This window comes from Danio rerio, chromosome 22 (genome assembly GCF_049306965.1).
Source record: "Danio rerio strain Tuebingen ecotype United States chromosome 22, GRCz12tu, whole genome shotgun sequence".
Taxonomy (NCBI): domain Eukaryota; kingdom Metazoa; phylum Chordata; class Actinopteri; order Cypriniformes; family Danionidae; genus Danio; species Danio rerio.
In genome coordinates, this window is record NC_133197.1 from 22,506,958 (window position 1) to 22,529,540 (window position 22,583).

A 22,583-nucleotide genomic window follows, 5' to 3' on the forward strand; every position below is an offset into this window, starting at 1 on the left:
TGTTTTATCAAAAGTTTGAGTCTTGTTCATCATAGATTCTATTTCTCGAATCAGAGACTTTTCATTCTGAAGGTTCAATCAAGCTCGATCCAGACAGCATTTGGCACCACCTTTGGAGTTTTTTAGCTCCGTCTACAGTAAGCAGCTCTGGCAGCTCTACGTTTCATACGCCTCTATGCCTTTCTCTCCTTCCCAGGCTCCTCTCTGCACAGCAGGGACAGTGCGCTGGGCCGAGGTCTGAATGATAATCAGCATCAAACCGAACGAGGAAGAGCTGCACGTTTCTCCATCCCTGGTGCCCAGACCCTCGGACCCCAGCGCCCCACGCCAGACGAGGGTGGAGGGGGTTGGAGAGGCGCGAGTGAGCGGGGGCCCCTGGAGGTCCCTCAGGCTACTGGGCCGAACCCTGCGCGGGACCCCCGTGGCCCTCTCCTCCCCTTTCAGGTGCACTTAATATCTGCAGCAGCAGCAAATTTGTCTTGGAGGCAAGTCCTTAGCTGCCACTCACTGTAAGCAGGCCATATTAAATTTTTATATTTATTGACAATTCATTACCATAATTGACTGCGCCAGGGTTTCTGGAAGAAGGTAGACTACGGAGCCTCCTAAGCGTAAGGAGAGCTCCCTCTGAGCTGGATTTGCAATTAAAAACGCAGGCGGATTGGAATTTATTTATTGTGTAAATATGATGAGTGGAATTTTTTAAAGTCCTGACTGGAGAATTGCGCATTTCTCACCGGCTGTATTGGAGGATCTATTGGAAGCCCATGCGAAGCTGCTGAAGTTGTCAGTTAACTGGGATTTGAACGACTAACCATGTGCCCCAAACCATAGTAGCCAGTTTAAAGTGAAAGTGGTGGGATGGGGTCACAAAAATAACTAAAATAAGTCAATGAATTTAATTAAAATTATTGTTTTTGTTTTAAATGTAATGATATTGGGTGACACGGTGGCTCAGTGGTTAGCACCGTGGCCTCACAGCAAGAAGGTCGATGGTTTGAGTCCCAGCTGGGTCAGTTGGCATTTTTATATGGAGTTTGTTTGGTGTTTACGTGGGTTTCCTCTGGGTGCTTCGGTTTCCCTTACAGTCCAAAGACAAATTGGCCTTAGTGTGTGAGTGTGAATGAGTGTGTATGGGTGTTTTACAGTACTGGGTTGCAGCTGTAAGGGCATCCTCATGCTGGATAAATTGGTGGTTCATTCCAATGTGGCGACCCCTGATAAATAAAGAGACTAAGCTAAAGAAAAATTAATTAATGTAATTAATATTGCCTACTGGAAATGCTCCATAATGAAGCTTAAACTAAGCATATGTTCTTAGTAATGTTCTCAAAATTTTCTGTTCATTCTGGTCTTGACAAAGCACTGAATGTCATCAGAATAGGATTATGATGAAGGCCTCTTTAGTGAGACACACAAGCAAACACAGCAATAAAAAGGATTGGATGAGGAGATGTAGGTCTGTGAAATATTGGATATTTGCCCATGTAGTGTCATGTGTCGCAGCATTTCAGGACTGATCCCCTAGAGTACTTTGCTGCCATACCAACACTAGGGAGAAACAATGACACGTCCTCAAATAAGACCAGACACAGTGGCCATGTTGTGTTTAAATTCAATTTGGAATATGCAGTGGAATTTGGAATATTTACTGCAGGAAGCTTTACGATATTATATTTGTGCATATACTTTAGATTAGTCAGCACAGAAGTCTAACAAAATAACTTACGATAACGGTCCAGAAACTAGTAGCCCAAATATTTATGATAGAGAAAAATAATAAATCAAAATTTAAAAACGAGCAAAAATCAAAAGAAACAAAAAATATATCAGATTTTGTGAAAATTCTGTAGTTTTTTGGCAACATTAAATTAATTTAAACAAAATTTTGTGAGTTTAAACAGATTATCTTTCAATTTCTAAAGATGTTTGGTGATTAAACTATTATTGTAATGAATAAATTGATTTAATAAATCTGTTTTGTAAAAATGCAGTAAAATATATTACCTCTATACTCTAAGAAATGGGTAAACATTCATTTTCAAAATGGGGTGTATTCATTTATGCTGAGCTCTGTATTGTATATTAATACTAATATTCTCCACATTCTGAGACAGTCTGAAGTTATAGTCCTCTGAAATAAACTCCTTTAACCACTGTCTGAGCATTTGTTTGTTATGCATGGATCCAGCGTGTGTTCCTGCGCGAGTGTGCTGTGTGGCCGGGCTGTCAGTAGTCTGCTCTGGAATAATAGGACGTAATGAACTGTTTGAGTCTTTGCCTTCTCTCTCCCCAAAGGCTTTTTTCAGCACCAGCTGTTCATTAGGCAAAATATGCAAACAAGGTCTGGCCCTCCTCCACCCGCCCCCAACCCTCCGCCAGACCTCGCTAATCAAACATAGAGACACGCTACTCGCAGTCCACACAAATCAAAGACTGCGAGCTCCAAACAGCCCCAGATGTGGCATCTAACATACTTTTTAAGTTGTTACAAATTAGAGTTTGTGTTCTTATGGCTCAGAAGACACTTTTAACACCAATGAACATTTCCAATTTCAGAAATGAATTTGTATTCCTAAATTTTGACTTTGTCCTGTACTGTATGTTTTTTGCAAAATGGTTTGTTTATTATTTAGACTGATTACACTTTATTTTGATGGTCCGTTTGTTGACTTTAATATACATTGCATCTACATGCCAAGTAATTCTCATTAGATTATAAGTAGACTGTTAGGTTGGGGTTAGGGTTAGTGTTAGTTGACATACTTGCAAAGTTTCTTATACTCAGTTAAATGTCTGTTGAAGGAGCAGTATCAGCGGATATTAAGCAGACAGTCTACTAATACTCAAATGGACAATCAAAATAAAGTGTGTCCTTTAGTCTTATTAATGTCTAGACGAAACCATTGAGATTGTTTTGAGATATTAAAAGATGGCCTATCCTCTGTCATTAGTTGAATAGCTGGAAGCAGTGTCATTTTACAGTACTGGACTATGCACCCGGAGAGTGCAGAAAGTTTCAGTTTGTTCAACAAGTAAAAGTATAGTTCACCCAAAAAATGAAAATCTGCCATCAATTACTCGTCCTTGAGTTCCAAACTTGTTCAAGTTTCTTTCCTCTGTTGAACACAAAGGAAAAAAAAAACAGCCTTTGACTTCCATAGTATTTTTCTTCCTACTATAGATGTCAATGGCAGAATTTTTCCAAACTTCTTCAGAATATTTTGTTTTGTGCTCAACAGAAAAAGCAACCCTTAGGAAGCCACTTAGGAGGAAATTATATTTTTCATTTTTGAGTGAACTATTCCTTAGATAACAAACAACAACACAACAACATTTACATCAAAGCACACACTGTAAAAAGCTCATTCTCAGCCACTAGACCAGGGGTGTTCAAACTCAGTCCTAGAGGCCGGTGTCCTGCATATTTTATTGCCAACCCCAATTAAATACATCTATATTAACTAATCAAGCTCTTTCTAGGTATACTTGAAACTTCCAGGCAGGTGTGTCGAAGGAAGTTTTAGCTAAACCATGCAGAACACCTGCCCTCCAGGACCCAGTTTGGACACCCTTGCACTAGACTTTTCTTACAGGGGACTCGAGTGTCAGAATGTTGTGGAACTGCTATACAGGAGTTATTCTTAGGGATTATAGATATTAATTGAATTTAGCGATTTTTATTTTAGCGTTTTGTTCTAAAAGCATGACAGTTAAACATGAACGCGGTTATGAATATATTGAAACATATGCTTGTTTGTTGTAAAAATTTGTAATAATGACAAAAATACTAATCTGTGCTTCTCCTGAATTTTCGTACCCCTTGGTTTCGACTATGCTTTCAATCTAAAGAGAATTGGGGTAGGGCTAAGGGGTAGAATTGGGATTGGGTCTTAAAGTGTCATTAGTGTGACGCTATAGCTAACTTGATGGAAATTGGATTCAAACTCATCATTCACAGAACAACTGCACAAATCACATGACCTTAGCAAGTCTTAGTTTGTTCATTATTTGATCTCATTACTGTTATTACTGAAGTAACAGGTATTTTAAGAGATCATTGATATTTTGTCTTCTCTTCAATATTGTTGTAAACAGTGACTTTTTTGTGACTGCATAATATTAATAGACCTTAATAAGTCTGATTTTGTGTTTATTATTAATAATTAAGTTGCTAATAACTGAGATGTTTGGATTGGTAGAAATTACATCACTAATTGGATTCAAACTTGCATTGCTCATTGTGTAATTTTATTGAGCGTGTGTAACGAGACTTTAGCAACTCTGAATCATTCATGCACCAATACTCAAAATATAAAACTAGAAGAAATGACGGAGATGCTTTTGAGATGTTGCTTTTGAGATGTCTAAGTTGTTCTTTTAACTCCTGTGGTTATCTTTATGGAAAACACGACTATCACAAGTCGGGATAAAAGTCACATCACTCACTGCGCAGTTCATCAGAATATTCATCATCAATTTGTTCATTATTTAAAGGTGCAGTATGTATTGTTATTTTCAATGTGGTCATGTCATTGACCCATGAACATTTCCTGCTTGTATCAAACTATTTTATAACTGTAGCAAGAGGCAATTCAATCATAACAATGTTTAAAACAGCGATCATATCATTATTGATCAATATGTGCCTCTTTTTGAATTCACAGAAGCTATAGAAATTAATTGTAAAACAGGAAATATGTTGGGATCATTGTTATTGTTTACATTCCTTAAAGGCGTAGGCCTCAAACTTGATTCCTGGAGGGCCACAGCACTGCACAGTTTCGTTCCAACACTAATCAAACACTGCTGATCCAACTAATCAAGGTGTTCAAGACTACTATAGGAACTATTAAGCAGATGTGAATTGTGACCTGGTTGGAGCTAAACTCTGCAGAGCTGTGGCCCTCCAGGAGTTGAGTTTGAGACCACTGCTCAACTAAGTATTGCAGTCCAAATTCGAAATATTGGATAGGGTTGTGCCTAAGGATCTAAGATGATCAGCTAATAGCTACATTTGAGTTATTTGTATCGATTGCGAATTTTAAATAATGCCTCTTAAAGAGGCTGCTTCTGTGCTCCAGAGGTCAGATTTCTAACTGCACTCACATATATTTAGGAAGCCTTCAAGACTAATGTGAAGCTGTTTTCCCCCAAGCCAACTCAACCTGACGTGACAAAATATTATTGGCCAAACTGGGAGTGGGCTGAGTTGCACAGACCAAAACAAAGACAGCACTTTTTTAAAGGAAGACTTTAGCATTGTTCTTTGCTAGCATGATTTTTAATATCACCAAACATATTATGAGATTTTTGTGCTTTAGAAAAATTAAAAACTTCATTATTTTTTTAAATACTTTAATTACTGTCATAAACAACAACTTGGATGTTAAATTTGTTGCTTTCTATCCTGTAGTTGACTTGGTGGAAACTACAACAGCCGAATTACGAGAAGGTAAATCTACTAGCGCTAACTGCTAGCCCACAGCTATGAAAAGTCACAAACTGACCTCTCTGTATCTCAATCATGTTCGTCATATCTTTTACTACCTATAATTTAATAGGCAATGGTCGGATATGTCCACAAACAAAAAAAGAAAAACAGTTTGTAAAACTTCTGCCATTCGTGAGTCCCAGTGTTTGAGCTGTCACTGCTGTTGGAGATCACTTTGTTGGGCAGGAGATAGAGGAGGGAAAACACAGAATTAAAAATTAAACCCATGCCTTACTGACAGGCAGACAGAAGCATATTTATTTATAAGCAGTTTAAACATCTTCTGGAAGTGTGTGTGTGCATGCGCTGGAGCCGAAGACAGAATTAAAGGTCCTCGTGTGCAGAAAAACTTCAGCTGAGCCTGAGGCGTCCGTCCAGCGATGCTCCTCGGAGACGACTGAGGTAAATCATACATATCTTCTGCTTTCCCTCCCTGTCTGTCTTTCTCTGTGTCTCTCATCCCGTCTTCGCCGCCGATGACTCGTGCATGCTTAACCAACCATTTTATTTATTCCTTCGCCACGCACTTGATAAGAAGTGTACAATTGATTATTCTGGCCACATTAGTTTATACCTAAGCGTAATCTATTTTTAATGGAGTGGCCAGGCCAGTCGATAGCACTTTAAAGGATGTTGATCCACTCTCGCAAAAAGGCCTGATGAGCTCTGTAGGGAGGAGATGGAGGAGACACTCACCTGTTGCCCCGTGACCAGGAGGATGGAGCCTTCTTTGGCGTGCATCACCTGCCGAAAAACGTGGTCCAGGATGAGGAGTTCGCTCCAGCAGTTCTGGAGAAGCTTCATTTGGTCGTCAACCTGAGGGGACAGTGACAGATGCATCAGATTAAGTAAGCAATCGTTATGTTCAATCAAAAGTAGTAATCTGAGTAAACTGCAACTTTTTGATTAGACGGGCCACATGTGGCTCTTTGACCAAAAATAAGTGGCTCTCAAGCTGTCTACCTTCAATAATATTTTACAGTTTAAATAATTATAACCGTCACTAATCAGTTTCCTATTGAAAATACAAGTTCAATTCCCTTTTATTGTCATTTATATTTACAGCAAAATGTATAGTAAAATGAATAGTAACAATATAAGGACGTTTCGACCAATGCATGTGTGTGGTGCTGTGGATAAACTTGGATACCGACACCAATAAAGAGCAAACAACTTACGTTTCTACACTCTCAGAAATAAAGGTACAAGAGCTGTCACTGGCATGGTACCTTTTTGAAAGATACATATTTGTACTTAAAGGGTCCTTATTAATACCTCAAGGGTACATATTAGTACCTAAGAAATACAAAAGAGTACCACTTAAAATTTTTAGGTAATAGTATATACCTTTGAGGTACAAATGTGTACCTTTTGAAAAGGTACCACCCCAGTGACAGCTCCTTTATCCTTCAGTCTACCTTTATTTCTAAGAGTGTATGGTAATCTCGTAAATGTAAATTCAAACAACATTCATTAGTTGTGATGGCGAAAAAATATTGTCATTTCTTCATTCATGGACTTGCTCAACATGTGATGCTTCATATTTGCTTATTTTTTGAGATGTGCATAGATATAAATAAAGGTTTTGTTTAAACCTGTATTATTTTTTAGTAGTAATATATATTACAAAATGTATTTGCTGAAAAAATCAGAAATGGCTTTTTGCTGAAAAAAGGTTCCCGACCCATGCTTTAAAGTTTTAGACTTTTTCAGATTTGTTCTGTAGCTAATTGAAAATGTCATCAAAACAATCCTCATTTACACAAATCAAGAAACAACCAACTACAAGTGATGCTTTATGAATGAAATGTCAGTAGTTTTCGTAAAATCAGAAATGGCTAGTTGTGCCAATGTTGTGCATTATTACTTCAGTCTTCAGTCATATGACCATTCAGTATTGATTCTAGTATGCTGATTATGTTGAACACTATATATTTCAGAAACTTGCGATTTTATAAAATTTTATTTATTAAAGTTTATTTTCGTACCCCCAAATGATGCTGTCAAGAATATGAACTGAAATGAAAAAAAAATCAGTTTTTAGTTGAAAACAGTGTATAAACACCGCCTTAAACTCAAACTCGTCCCAAATCGCCTACTACACAGTAGCTACGACATTTGAATCTAAACCTACTACTTGGCCTTAAAGTAAATTCTTTATAGTATGAATGTCAGTAAGATGAATGGAACTCAGACGTACTACATCCACCATTTTGTCATCATCACCTAACCTATCCACATCAGTTGGATCACTTCGCTCCCATTCATGAAATCTCTCGCGTTGCATCATAGGATAGCGTAGCATCCATCAGATGCGCACTTCAGAATCTCACCGAAGTAGTAGGTCATCACGGTTTTTCGAATTCTATGAATTTGGACATACTACTCGGCTTGCTTACTGTTTCTAGCATACTACATTAAAGTACGCCATTTCGAATGCAGCTATATAATTTTATATGCAAAACAGCCTTCCTTTTGTGATGATGTCATTAATGGTTTAACCCTGCTTCTCCTAAAATGCGGAAGTAGGCTGCGTCCACTTTTACACAAAAGAATAAGGTATAAATATAATATACAATAGCCTTGTGATTTAGTGCACCACCATGGTGCTCACAGCGACCCGAGTTCGATTGCCGGCTTGAGGTCCTATGCCAATCCTCCCCCTCTCTTTGCTCCTGTCTGTTCTTCACTATCCTATCTCAATTCAAAATGTGAAAAAAAAAACTAAATAATGATAATAGAAAACAATCAAAACTAATTTATGGCTGTGATTAAAAAGCTGATGATTTTATTAGTGTCATTACTGCCAGTGAAAGGTTTCAAACGATCCATCGAAAATCGCTTTTTTTAATTCTGATTTGCTACTCAATTATCAATGATGATTCAGAAGCATTTAAACAAATCCTATTCATTGTGCGTCAATTTATGATGGATTGAATCAAATTACAATCTCCTTGTACAATAGTTTCTAATGTAATTTCCTTTTCCATTTGGGCTTCAAATGTCACAAATGTTGTTGTTCACTCAGACGCTTCATTGTGTTATTCATTAATAAATTGTAAATAGCTGGACACGAGTTTTTTTAATCCTCAAGTTTTATATGAGAATTGTGTCCCTAATCAGATGGAAATGATTCTGAATGATCCAACTCATTTTTTGTTTTCACATTATGAATGGCTTGCCTCTGGTAGGAGATACAGAGTCTATATAAGTGTAGGTTAAACTGATACAAGAAATGCTTTGTACCTGTTTCAGTGGGTTTATTTAACAAGAGTTAACACTAATTATCATCATTATTATTGTAACTACAGTATTTTTCTAATGTATTTATTGTATGTCTGCAGGAATATGGTGATGCCCATGACAGATTTCCAATCAAGAACAATAAAGTTTACTACTACCACTATTACTACTATACCTCGGTGTTAGTAGTTGGGGTCACCAGTATGAAATCAATACTGGTCTCAGGTCACTACAGGTCATTCTCACGTGAACTTCGCCAAATGTCAGCACTTTCTACCACTCTAAATTAATCTGTTTGTCCAGTGATATGGCGTCATTTATCCCCTGTGATTAAGTAGCACGTTTAGTACCAAATGTGAATGGCTTCAACAGCACACACATTGTCACCCTTCTGGGTTCTCATGACTCCCTTGGTCAATAATTAGACAAGAGGTGAAAAGAGGTCTTTGATTCGGCAAGAATGAGGAAAAGGTACTCAGTCTGACCATATCTCTGTCGAAGATGAAGAAGAACCACACATGAGATGCTCCAGTTCAGCAATGTTTACACATGAAAAATACAGAATTGTAATGAAACATAATGATTATAGAGTCCCGTGAGGCCGGCGAGTGGGTAAAGACGTGAAGAAATAATCCTTGCGGTTTCTCAAGGCAGAGATAACGTGAATGAAATGCCTCTCTGCCTTGGGAGGCTCCAGTGATATCTGTTTCGGATTGTTTTGACTGCTGGTGATTCTTGTTTGTGCTGCTCTCATAGTCATAACAAATGGAACCAAATCAATTGAAAGAATGGATTTCCAAATCCGCCAGAGCCGAACGCCTCAGAAGAACCAATCAAATGCTCCTCTTGTTTGGTATCACGGCATCACTTATATCAACTGTTTTTACTGTACAGTCGATAGTGTATGGCCTAATTTCTAATATATATTCTCCAGGTCCAATGGACGCACCGATTTTTACACCCGAGAAGCAAATATATGCATCTCTGCTCGCCAAAACATGCCTGCTTTACAAAGAAAAGCTGTCATTTGGTCTTTTTTTTGCCTCTGACAGGCGTTCTCTTCAAAGGTCTTGGCTGGCGCTTTTGGGCCGTCAATAGGGGACGAGGGTGGCGTGAGTGAAAGCAGGGGAACACACTGCCAGAGGCGCGTCAGATGGGCAGAGAAGGCATCTCTGACCTTTTAAAGTGCGTCTGATACTGCTGTTTCCATGTCAGCTCGCTTCCCTTTGCACTGTCACAGCTATGTGGAGCTTTACTCTGATGTTCACTTACCATGGGCGAGCTGTGTCCTTTTTTGCACTGGAGCTACTGACTTTGTGCGTTTGATACACAATGGCTATCACATTTTTTTACTTACAATATACAGAAAGCAGCATCTTAAGTATTACTATTGTCGCCATTAAATATACAAAAAGTGTTGTGTTTATTTGTACCTTGTTCAGAAAACATGAGCAAAATTTATTTGTATAAACTATTTATAAAGCTACTTTTTTGCAACTGTTATTAGCTAAATTACGTTGTTTTTTATTTTAAAACAAAATTCTCTGTAAAATTGTAAATTTACTATTTTATTACCATGCTTGAAACAAATCTTGAATCTAATATTGCTTAAAATGTACATACATAGTAAGTTGTGGCTTTGTTGTAACAATACAGAAAAGCTCTAAAATTTTGTGTTCAACAGATCACATTCAGAAAAACATGAGCGAAATTAATTTGTATAAATTATTCCTAAAGCTATGTTTTGAAAGTTTAATTTTTTTTTTATTAAAAAATAAAGAAATTACAAGCTGTCCATTTTTACACTAGAGCTACTGATTTCCTGGGTTTGATATACAATGGGAATAAAAATGTGAACAAATTGCTTTTTGTAACTAACAATTTACAGAAAGACGCATCTTAAATATGGTGGTTTGTGTTTATCGAGCCTGGTTAAAAAACATGAGCAAAATTAATTTGTGTAAAATATTTGTAAAGTTACTTTTAAAATTTGTGTGTGAATTTGTAAAAATGTTACTTTTTATTAATATTTTTAAAACTAAAATTTGACTATCGTAATTTAGAAGCACCTTGATTATATAACTACACAATTGCAATCAAATATGCACAAAATGTTGTGTTCAATGGATCCTATTCAGAAAAACATGAGCAAAATAATTTGGGGGGTTATAATAACGGTCTGTGAAAAATTGTAACAAGTTTATTTTTTTTATGACTAGTCTTCAAACAAATCTTGTATGTAACCGTTATGTTCACCAGCTATCTAGCGGCTGTGGATCGCTGAAGAACTACACACGTGACAGATTAACGAACTGCTGCTTCCAGCTGTGTGGGTGTAATCAACAGAAAACCGGAATAGGTGTGTATGTGTGGTGCCTTATGGGAGTTGTAGTTCATATGGTGGCAAAATTGTAATCCGGGTGATAATGTATTTTATCTAGTGATCTGCAAAGCCTAGATCGCTGGTGAACATGACAGTAACATTCTAAAAAAATGTTTTTTTTGCAAACATTTTTACATAGAAAATAGTGGCTCCATTGTAACAATACTCAATATCTCTCAAATATGCATACAAATTTGGTGTTTAATGCACCTTATTCAGGAAAACATGCGAAAAATTAAATACTTGTGCAGTTGTTTTTGGGAATTTTAAAATAAAGGTCTGTGTAAATTGTGAAAAGCTTAACCAAATATTCAACGTTATTACCAACATTTTTACATAGAAAGTAGTGGCTTCGACATACCAATATTAAATATCTTTCAAATATGCACAAAATTTAATGTTCAATGAACCTATTCAGGAAAACATGAGCAAAATTAATTTGTATAAATTATTTATGAAGTTACTTTTCCAAGTTAATTATTATTAATAAACAAATAAATATATTATGAATAATGTTGAATTTGAACAATTATACAAACAATTATTTAATTAGAATCAAATATATACAAAATTAAGCATTTTTTGTATCTAATTCATTAAAATATTGCATTTATTTGACCTTATTAAAAAAACGAGAATCAAAAATACTGTTTTTACATCAATTGATTTTGTCAGTTTAAGAAGGAACCATTTTATGATCAATACTCAAAGAAAAAATCACAGTTTCATTGTTGAAATACAAAATATCTAAGAAGCGATCAACATTAATGAACCTTAAACAAATTCCATAGTATAGATAAACAGTATCTGCCAAATAAAATCTTCATATTATATATTATTATTATATCTATTATAGCTTTGTTACATCCATTATATTAATGAAACACAAGAACAAAATGTTTGTGTTTTACAAGCGGTTTACATATCAATGAATAATGCTGTTTAAAATCATAATATGTTTCCAAATACACAAACAACACTGCTGAATCCTGCTGTACATTTTCCTCTGTCACTCTGCTTTCATGACTCTATTTATTCCCACCATGAATCAGAGGAATAAACTCAATACTAATGGCCGACTCACAGATTGTAAATTCAGCTGTATAATCATGACATGCTAAAAATAAGATGGCAATCGGGCGTTAATGTTTATCTAGATGAGCTGGTGGTGTACAGTGCTGGAAAAATATCTGGAGGCTGGCCAAATAAAAAAAAACACGCTCATTGATTTCCGTCTAGAGGCATTCGATCAAAAATCACAGCTTTTGTTTGACTGAAAAGTAAACCATTGAATGTAAAAAATCTCACAGTACACAAATTCTTAAAGCAGTGCTCGTCTAAAATGAAGAAACGTGTGCGTTTATTCGTGTGCAGCGCTTGCAAAAAAAAAAAAAAAAAGTCCAAAATCAAACCTTTTACTTTCTGTCTTATGATAAAAAATGCATATCCTCCAAGAAACCAATTTAATTCCTTTACGGTCATTCAGGCATTGCTAGATCAATGTGGCGATCAATTGCTGAGCCGCCTTTACTGCACCTAAAAAAGACCCTGTCTGCCTCAACAGCACGTTAACAGCATTAGGAAAATCGCCAAATATGATGATATTCGCAAAGAATTAAATGTAAATGATGTGCAAAAGTAATATTTATTCATCACTGCCTCAAAGGCCTGACCGCCGATAATAGAATAGACTACAAATTGCCAAATAAGAGCCTTTTTTTTATCCCACGTGGTTTTGGTAGAGTGCCACAAGCATTGTTAAGGCGCGAGTAACGAGCTTACGCAGCTGGAACTGCTTTTAATAAGTATTTCTTGTTGTTTTTGAAGTGCCCTAATGAACAGATTAATAGAACCTCCTTGAGTGCCCATTAATGAACAGAATGAGACGAATGATTTATTTACAACTAAAGGCAGGCTGCGAGTGTGCCGTCCACAGTCGCATTTGCATAAATGCGAGGAAAAAAAGATACGAGGGGGTTAAAAAAAGGAAATAAATCCATGTGAAATCTTTTGACCCGTTGGATGTGGATCAGTGTTGGTGCTGGGGGAAACTACAGGTGAGGATTGAAGTGCACTTCAATGGTAGCGAGCTTTTGAGTCGTCTTCTGTGGACATCTGTTCGTACGCTGCTGCGCACACTTCTCCCGTGCCACATTTATTTGATGTAGGATGCTTCCCTTCTGTTTCTGCATTTTCATGCGCAGGACGTTTTTTAATGCGGAGAGAAATAAAGGCTCTTTTGGTGGTCGTGTATTGGTCCAAACCAAAGTTTACTGGGCAAAATCCCATTAGCAAAATAAAAATGCTAATAGGATCTGCATAATCTAGAGTTATGAGTTTCAGTCACACTTTATTTTGATGGTCCGTTTGTTGAATTTAAGTTACATTGCATCTATATGCCAATTAATTTAAGTAGACTGCTAGGTTGGGGTTAGGGTTAATGTTAGTTGATATGTACTTGCAAAGTTTCTTAAAGTCAGTTAAATGTCTGCTGAAGGAGCAGTATCAGCAGATATTAAGCAGACAGTCTACTAATACTCAAATAGACCATCAAAATAAAGTTACAAATAATAAAGTTTCCTGCATAAGCTTTGCTCATTAATCTTGTGAATTCAACAGATAGCTATATTAGGACATTTATCTGAGTGAAACAACTTCTCAAATGAAAAAAAGTGGAACTTAATGGCCAAAATACAGTGATATTCCTTGTAGTTTTCATGACAATTTGGCACATTGATGAACAGAAGTTTAGTTTGAAAGTGACTTTTGTTTGAGATGTTGTTTATACATACAGATGAAGTCAGAATTATTAGCCCCCTGATTTTTTTTTAAAATAAATTTTCTGTTAAATGGAGAGAATATATATATATATATATATATATATATATATATATATATATATATATATATATATATATATATATAAGCTATATATATATATATATATATATATATATATATATAGCTTAAAGGGGCTAATAATTTTGAGCTTAAAATGGCTTTTAAAAAAATAAAAACTGTTTTTATTCTAGCCGAAATAAAACAAATAAGACTTTCTCCAGAAGAAAAAAATATTATCAGATATACTGTGAAAATTTTCTTGCTCTGTTAAACATCGTTTGGGAAAAAAAAAAAAAAACTCAAAGGAGAGCTAATAATTCTGACTTCACAGTATATCTCAGTGGATAGCTATGGCATTTTAACCCAGCTAAAAACACCAGCTTTGTTCCAAAAATGCTCATCTGCGAGCACTTCTCCAACTGTGGTAGCACTTAAAAAAAGCAGAGCACTCACATCTCGCTAAGCTGCTGGAGTTTTTTTTTTTGTGCTTCCATTAACAACAGCGTAAAAAAAGTGCTCAGCTTAGGGGAAAAATACTTAGGTGGACACGTGCCCTTGTCATGTTTTTGCTAATGAAATAAGTTACATTTTCACCAGGCGACTGCACTTTTAAGTTAAAAAAAATTTGGGAAAAAAAGTTGTTTTCTATTGGCCGGTGTGACAGGTAGCTCCACCCACATGCTACTAAACACATCATCAAATGAAATTACACGAAATGAAACAATTTGAGCTGATATGAAAGAAGAAGGGAGAAGTTATTCTGATCTAATATTGAGAGTATCTTTACATGGTGCACTCAAAATGGAAATTTTTTCTTTTTTTTCTCCTTATTTTTATGAGCCAGGCCAGCAGGTGTCAAAGCAATTTTGTTAAAAAACCCTTCATGGCTGTGCACATATGATCCTGTAGTCCAACATTGTTGTTTTTGTTGTCAAGTACACATGCATGACTATAAACTGAACACTTAATAAAAATTGTTTTATCGTTTACACACAGACGATACAGTTTTCAAAGACATTAAAAGTTTGAATTTTCAGGCCCCAAAACTCTGCTGTGATCTAAACGCACCCTGTGTAGAATAACATTTTTTAGAATAAATAATAATAATAAGCACTGATTTTCATAATCATATAATAAACACAGCAAAATTCCATTAATAAAAACAAGAAATGTCCATTCAGGATTTCATGTTGGCTTTCTGCAATAAACGAAACGCATCATGAGCCGGCAAATGCGATTGTGTCTTTGTGTCAGAACTTACTCCATATTATTTACAATCATTTCAATTCAGTTTCACGTGCTATGATTAGTAGCTGATCAACCATTTAGAAATGCATTTGCCAGAAAAAAAAAAGATGACATAACTACTGGCTGAACTATGATGTAGGAAATAAACGATATAGTGATAAATGTTTCCCAAAAACATAGTTACTCTGTCACAGATCCGTTGTTTCAACCACGTTACTTATAATGTAAAACGTCCGTAATGATGGTGTGAATGGGGCAGAGAAATACATTATCTAGAGAAAACCCCCATTAAATAACTTTTTTGTTTTGGGGCGGCGCGGTGGCTCAGTGGTTAGCACTGTCGCCTCACAGCAAGAAGGTCGCTGCTCTAGTCTCAGCTGGGTCAGATGCTGTTTCTGTTTGGAGTTTGTTTGTTCTCATTGTGTTTGTGTTGGTTTCCTCCGGGTTTTCCGGTTTCCCCCACAGCCCAAACACATGCGCTATAGGTGAATTAAATAAGCTAAATTGGCCGTAGTGTATTTGTGCGAATGTGTGTATGGACGTTTTCCATTACTGGGTTTTGACTGGAAGGGCATGCACTGCGTAAAACATATGCTGGATAAGTTGGTGGTTCATTCTGTTGTGGCGACCTGTGATAAATAAAGACACTAAGTCGAAGGAAAGTAAATGAATGAATGAATTTTGTTCAAATTATATTGTTTTACACTCAAACACTTTTTTTTATAAATCCAATATTAGTTATGATACAAACATGCATTCCTTTTCCATATGAATGTAAACAGCATATATAGGGCCTGAGATTATGGAGAATATTCCAGATTCTATTCTAAACATCAAATCAATCTAAAGTTCACTAAAACTGAACTGTAAAAGATATCTTTGAAAGGAAATCACACATAAGAGAGATAACTTTAAGCTTTTTTTAAGTAATCATTTAAAGTAGATGTTGGAATATTCACAAGGAGTAGGGCATACGGGGAGAAATCTGCCGTCACACCAAAGTTTGAGCTTGCGAGATTCTGTAGTATAGTGCTGTGAAAAGACCCGTTAGATGATTGGACATTTTAATAAAGCGAGCAATTGCTCCATGTTTTAAATTTCTGTCCAGGGCGGTCATGTTTTGATCCTCAATTGATCTCACGCAGTCAAGTGATGCAGGTCTGAGTTAACCAAGCTTGAACTCTGCAAGGCAGCAATCTGCGAAACTTGTCGCACGAGTTTGCATTTCCAGTCTCATGTATTCACGTGCATAAAAATGGAAGTCTATAGGGAGAAAAGTCCAGTGAGACTGCAGCTTAACTCAGAATACAACACCACCATGAACTATCCTTCTTATTACAGCTCTGAAGGAGTAGTTGTTACCGCACAAGTAGTACCGAGTAGTACGGCGCAAGTTTGTGATGCAGTTTGCCAATGTTTGCTGGAACGACGGATTCGGGAAATGCCAAATCATTCATTCATTCATTCATTTTCCTTTGGCTTAGTCCATTTATTAATCAAGGGTCGCCACAGTGAAATGAACTTATCCAGCATATGCTTTACGCAGCGTATGCCTTTCCAGCTGCAGCCCAGTACTGGGAAACACCCATCACTCTTGCATCCACACACATACAATATGGCCAATTTAGTGTAGAATATGCAAACTCCACACAGAAATGCCAACTGACCCAGCTAGGGCTCGAACCAGCGACCTTCTTGCTGTAAAACAAAAGCGTTACACACTGCCCCACCATATTGCCCAACACCAAATTACTGAACTATAATTGTGATGACAGAACCTGCGACCTTACTTGGGCTAACAATGGTTTTTGGAAACACACCCCTGAGCGATTTCTTTCACCAACACTGTTTCCCGGCCTCTACAAGCCTGTCTCACAAATAGCAACAAAATGACATGCCTAAGATTAATTCTGACAACAGATTCCCTCATCCCTTTATCAACACTAATACTATTTGGAAACCAGCAAACGTACAGTGGCACTCATGGGAGATAATCTAAGTGTCCCGGCCGAATCCCCAAAGGAAGCGCTAACAGTTTGTGCTGAGCTGTCCCATTCTGGCTTCCTCTTTAACCGTCCCGTGGGAGAGCCGATCTGACATGCTTTGGATGCTCGGGACAGAAGGGCCCGGTTCATTTGGCCTCGCTTTTCCCTGATCTTGTGGAAATCTCCCGGCGTGTTTGTCATGGCAGGGCCTCTGTTTGCTCTCCTGCTCTTGCTCTTGATAAGCACGCTGGGACTTTGAGCAGGTGTCCAGCAGCCGCATTGCTTCATACCCCTGACAGACTTATTTTAGATTCTCACGTCGTTTCATGTGGGATTGCGCTTGCTGAAAGACTGCTGCAGGAGTTTTACCACTCAGTTGTGATCTAGAATCGAGACAAATGACTCTAGAATTGAGTCAAATGATGTGATTTAAGTGAAGTTTATTCATAAACTAATTTCGAGAGGATCACGTGCTTATGATTTATCACGTCCAGTCTCGCATTTGCTAATCACTAATCTTCCAATCATATGAGCCCTAAGGCACCATAAATAGTCTAAGTTTCCAGTTCACTTTATCTTCGTTTGGAAGAAACCCCCCTCCTCCCCTATTCTCCTCCTTTACCTGTAATTGGGCGGCACGGCGGTCCAGTGGTTAGCACTGTGAACCACACAGCAAGAATACTGCCGGTCCTAGTTCGATAGGACCGGTGAGTGTTTCTGTGGGGAGTTTGTATGTCCTTCCCGTGTCCGCGTGGGTTTTCCCCGGGCTCTCCGGTTTCCTCCCACCATCCAAAGACATTCAACATACTTAACAATCAAGCTGGTCTAATTCCTTACGTTCCCTTAGCTACAGCGGCAGGGGAGTTCTGAGATCCACCGAGCTCAGGCTCCCTTCTTGCTCTGCCAACGGGAGGAAGCCCCGGGCTCGAGGAGCCCTTGAGCTCGGGGCTCTCTCCCGGGACAGCATGCCAAATAAGCTTTGTAAATCATCAGCTAAGTGTGAACTCTTGAAAGATAGTTTATTAAAAAGTTGTATCACTCTTACGTTGACTCAGGTTTTTTAAAATAAACACTGATTCTTATGCTTAAATAACTAACTATTTTACAATGCATTTCTACAAGAAATGTATTAAATTACTTTTAAAGTGTTATAATATAGACAAATAGCACCGTATAGGTAATAAAATGCATTAATAATACTAATAATTCTTTTTAAAACATATAATCATTAATTTTTGTTTCTCACAAGTAGTTATTGTATGTTAAAAAATTGTAATATAGAAAAATAGGCATATTTATAATGATATCAAATCAACACCAAAATCTGTAGTTTTAAAAAAGTTCCATAAAAGGCCATAAAAGTGCAGTGTTATTTATTTTGATAAAGCACATAATTATTGTTTGCTGTTTGTTCAAACTACTTATTTAAAATGAGCTGAATCAACACAATTCTTGAGTTCTTTAGGGAGACAACTTAATTGTTTTGTTTAATTTGTAAAACCTACTAAGTTAACTTTTAAGCATTTTTACAGTGAAGTTTAAGGTAGTTTAGATTTTTTTTGGCAAGAGAAAATATAGTCTTTTTGATATAGTGCAGTGAATATTGACAACAAGACCATAAAATCCATAAACAGTTCAAAAACAACCTAAAAACAATGGGCTATATGCACGGACTTTTCATTGTCAGCCAGGCAGCCCAAGGGCTTCCTGTGAACTGTCTTTCCATTACAAAATAGATTTCTTTAAAAATCAGCAATCTTCACTGCCTGTTAGATATATACAATAAGAAGTGGGGCTCATATTGGACAAGAAGCGCTGCATTAAATTCCATTTCCCTCCGCCATGTTTATAATACTAGTTTATTTTACCCCAGTATTTTCTGTGCTAGCCTGTTGCTACTGACGATGCTAGTGGTTAAAACGCTCTTTCATCTCATTTTACACTTGAACAACTAAATTAATGCTTATTCATTTGAATACGAATGACTATTTAACTGAATGTAATTTAATTACATTTCAACATCGATGTTGTAAAAACAACCTTGTGAAATTGAAAACAGTCACATTAAGCTTTTACTAGATGTTTATGGTTGGCTTTTTAAACTAGCTGTGCATAGAGTATATATAGTATAAAAATATATTGAAATATAAATGTATAATGGTTTAATTTTTTATATATATTTATTATTTATATATTTAATGTAATATTAAATATGACATTTTCTAATAGCTGTCTACTTTGGAATTTAGCAGTAGAAATAGATGGATAAATACTATCAAATTAAATTACTTTTTTTATTAATGAAATTTATTTAACATTACACAAATTATAATAGTAAAGGTTATTAAAAAAATTATCTAAAAAATTATTATATAAATATACTTTTTTTATCTTAAGTATTATTACTGTTTATTTTATCCCTGGAACCATTTTTATATGATGTATAGTATATTCAGAATGATATATTTATATATTTTATAGTATGTAAAAATCTATTATAGTATGTATCTATTTCTAATACCAATTTCCAGAGCTTAAAGCTATTTTAATATTTCATATAATATTTTTTTTGTTTTGTAAATCCTAGTTTTATTACATTTAAAAAAATAAAATAAAACTGACATATGATTTTAAATTTATTGTAATGTAGAACAAAATCTGTATGAACCACAAGAATATTAACACAAAGGCCCATAAGTTCTAAAAAGGCAATAAAATATATCTTTTGTAAAATCACAATGGAGTTTCAATGTGTTTCTCGCAAAAAAAAAAAAAGCAGATTATACTTTAATAAAAAAAAAAGATATATAGAGCGAAGGCCTTTTCGACCACTTTGATAGCTTACCAAACCATGCTTTAACGACAGAAATCCCCCCCAAAAAACAATACAATTTTAATAAACATGTAAAACGAATTCAAAATTTTCACTTTGTTATTATTGGCTATTTTGGGTTTTATTTTAGCTATTAAATAGCTCTACAAATGTTTGGATATGTTGCATGTAATGTGTTACACCAGTCTAAGTAAAAGTGGACACTCTCAGCAATACAAACTATCCTTGTCCCAGTGATGTCCAGTCATGGGACACTTAGATTATAGGCTTTCACCGTTTGCCTGACAGCAATGTAAATTGAGACGTCATAAAATATCTTTGGGAAAACATTTGCATTCCTCAGTAGCTATATTTGTGAAGCGCTGGAGGAGGAATCTATTCATAAACAGATGCTCATAATTCATGCGCTAGTGTGCAGGTGAGCGGGTTTGGGACGCGTCCAAGGCTAGCGAGTGTCCAGCGAATGGCTTTTGATCGATCGGGATGGGGAATAGAGATTGATCAGAGACTCCTGACCTGTGAAACACACAGAGTTTGATCGCAGCCGCTCATCATGTCGTCCTGCAGTGAAAACAACATACGTCTGCATTGGGAAGGGTTTAGCGGGATATGTCAAAACACCACAGGACATCACTGAGATGAATGGGACTGTAAATGCTTCTTCTAATTAGTGCTTAAGTCGTATGGGTTTGTCAATGGCAGGTCAGACGGTGACGTATATATCATGTCTGCCAGATTTTAGACATAAAATCTGACAGATTCTGGTGTCAGAGAAATACAATTACAAAAAATCATATTTTTTTCACTGCATGAAGAAATAGTGTCAAATAGGCCCTAAGTAAATAAAAAATATTTACAAACATTAGAAATATATATATATATATATATATATATATATATATATATATATATATATATATATATATTAGTTTTCTCCCTTTCCAAATATTAATTTCAATTTGACAGCATTTAGAACAAAAGTAAAAAAAAAAGTAAAACATATGTATAAAAACTAACATCGTCATGACATTTTCTGTAAACCCTATGAGTTATCTTATATAATCTCTATCTTATATAATTAACAGCAAATTTTATATATTTTTTTTAAGCGAAACTGAAAGTAAAACTACAAGTGTTTCTATTAGTTTTTTTTTAGTGTAGGTTGTTTGAGTGTTACTGAGTAATGGCATTTTTATAGTTTGAATTTGACTATACAGTTAAAGTCAGAATTATTAGCCCCCTGTTTATTTCACAGTTCTAAACATAATAACTCATTTCTAATAACTTATTTTATTAAACTTTGCCATGATGACAGTAAATAATATTTTACTAAATGTTTTTCAAGACACTTCTTTACAGCTTAAAGTGACATTTAAAGGCTTAACTAGGTTAATAAGTTTAACTAGGCAGGTTAGGGTAATTAGGCAAGATATTGTATAACAATGGTTTGCTCTGTAGTTCTGGTTTGTTCTCAAATGATGTTTAATAGAGCAAGGAAATTTTCACAGTATGTCTGATAATATTTTTCTCCAGGAGAAAGTCTTATTTTTTTTATTAAAAAAATAAAATCAGTTTTTACTTTTTAAAAAGACATTTTAAAGTCAATTTTATTAGCCCATTTAAGCTGTATTTATTTTATGATAGTCTACAGAACAAACCATGGATGTACAGTAACTTGCCTAAATGTCACTTTAAGCTGTAAAAAAGTGTTTTAAAAAACATCGAGTCAAATATTATTTACTGTAAACATGGCAAAGATAAAATAAATCAGTTATTAGAAATTATTTATTAGAACTATTATGTTTAGAAATGTGTTAAAAAAAATCTTCTCTCCGTCAAACAGAAATCGGGGAAAAAAATAAACATGGGGACTAATAATTTAGGGGGGCTAATAATTCTGACTTCAACTGTTTGTAACATGGTTGTGCAGTAAATAGCTTTTATATTGATCTAAAAACCAGGCCGAGTGCCTTAAAGTCCCACCAGTAACGATATACAGTCATATAGCGCTGCTACGAATGTGATATTGTTCATACAATAGTTTGACAGCATAATCGTGTAAAAAAAGAAAACCCAACACAGAGAGTCTAAAAAACATTTTGAATGAGGAACTACTTTCCTCCGCCATTCATTCACATCTGCAGCTGACGTCAGAACAGCAGAAACTGTTACTACACCATCATCACTTTAGAGCTAGTATTTGAATGATTCTCTAGTGTAATGTCTAAAATGTAATAAATTTTTTTAAAAAGACTATACATAGAATTTTTCAACTTAATTATATTACTATTTAATTTAATTCATTTTTATATGATGTATAGTATATATAGAATTATATTTAATATTTTAGAATTATATTGTAGTTGTGTTATATTCGTCTATTTCTGCTACTAATTTCCAGAGCTTAAAGCTATCAGGATATTTCATATTAAATGGGTCTCTATTATGCTCTAATTTCAAAATATTTTTAATGAAAAAAATACAGTGTAAAAAAAAAAGGAAAGAAAGTCACACCTGCTGTGTTGTTGAGCTGCCAACAGCCACATTTTACCTCAA

General features: G+C 35.6%; 1 protein-coding gene across 2 annotated transcripts in view; it reads right to left on the reverse strand.

Annotated features, from left to right (window-relative positions):
* Positions 1-22,583, reverse strand: part of nr5a2 (nuclear receptor subfamily 5, group A, member 2) — an 87,143-nt gene that overhangs the window by 30,140 nt on the left and 34,420 nt on the right. For both annotated transcript variants that reach the window (NM_001313729.1, XM_009296226.5), the window contains exon 5: positions 6,191-6,310. In NM_001313729.1, the coding sequence (NP_001300658.1) occupies positions 6,191-6,310 (120 nt within the window). The remainder of the gene's footprint in view (positions 1-6,190; positions 6,311-22,583) is intronic.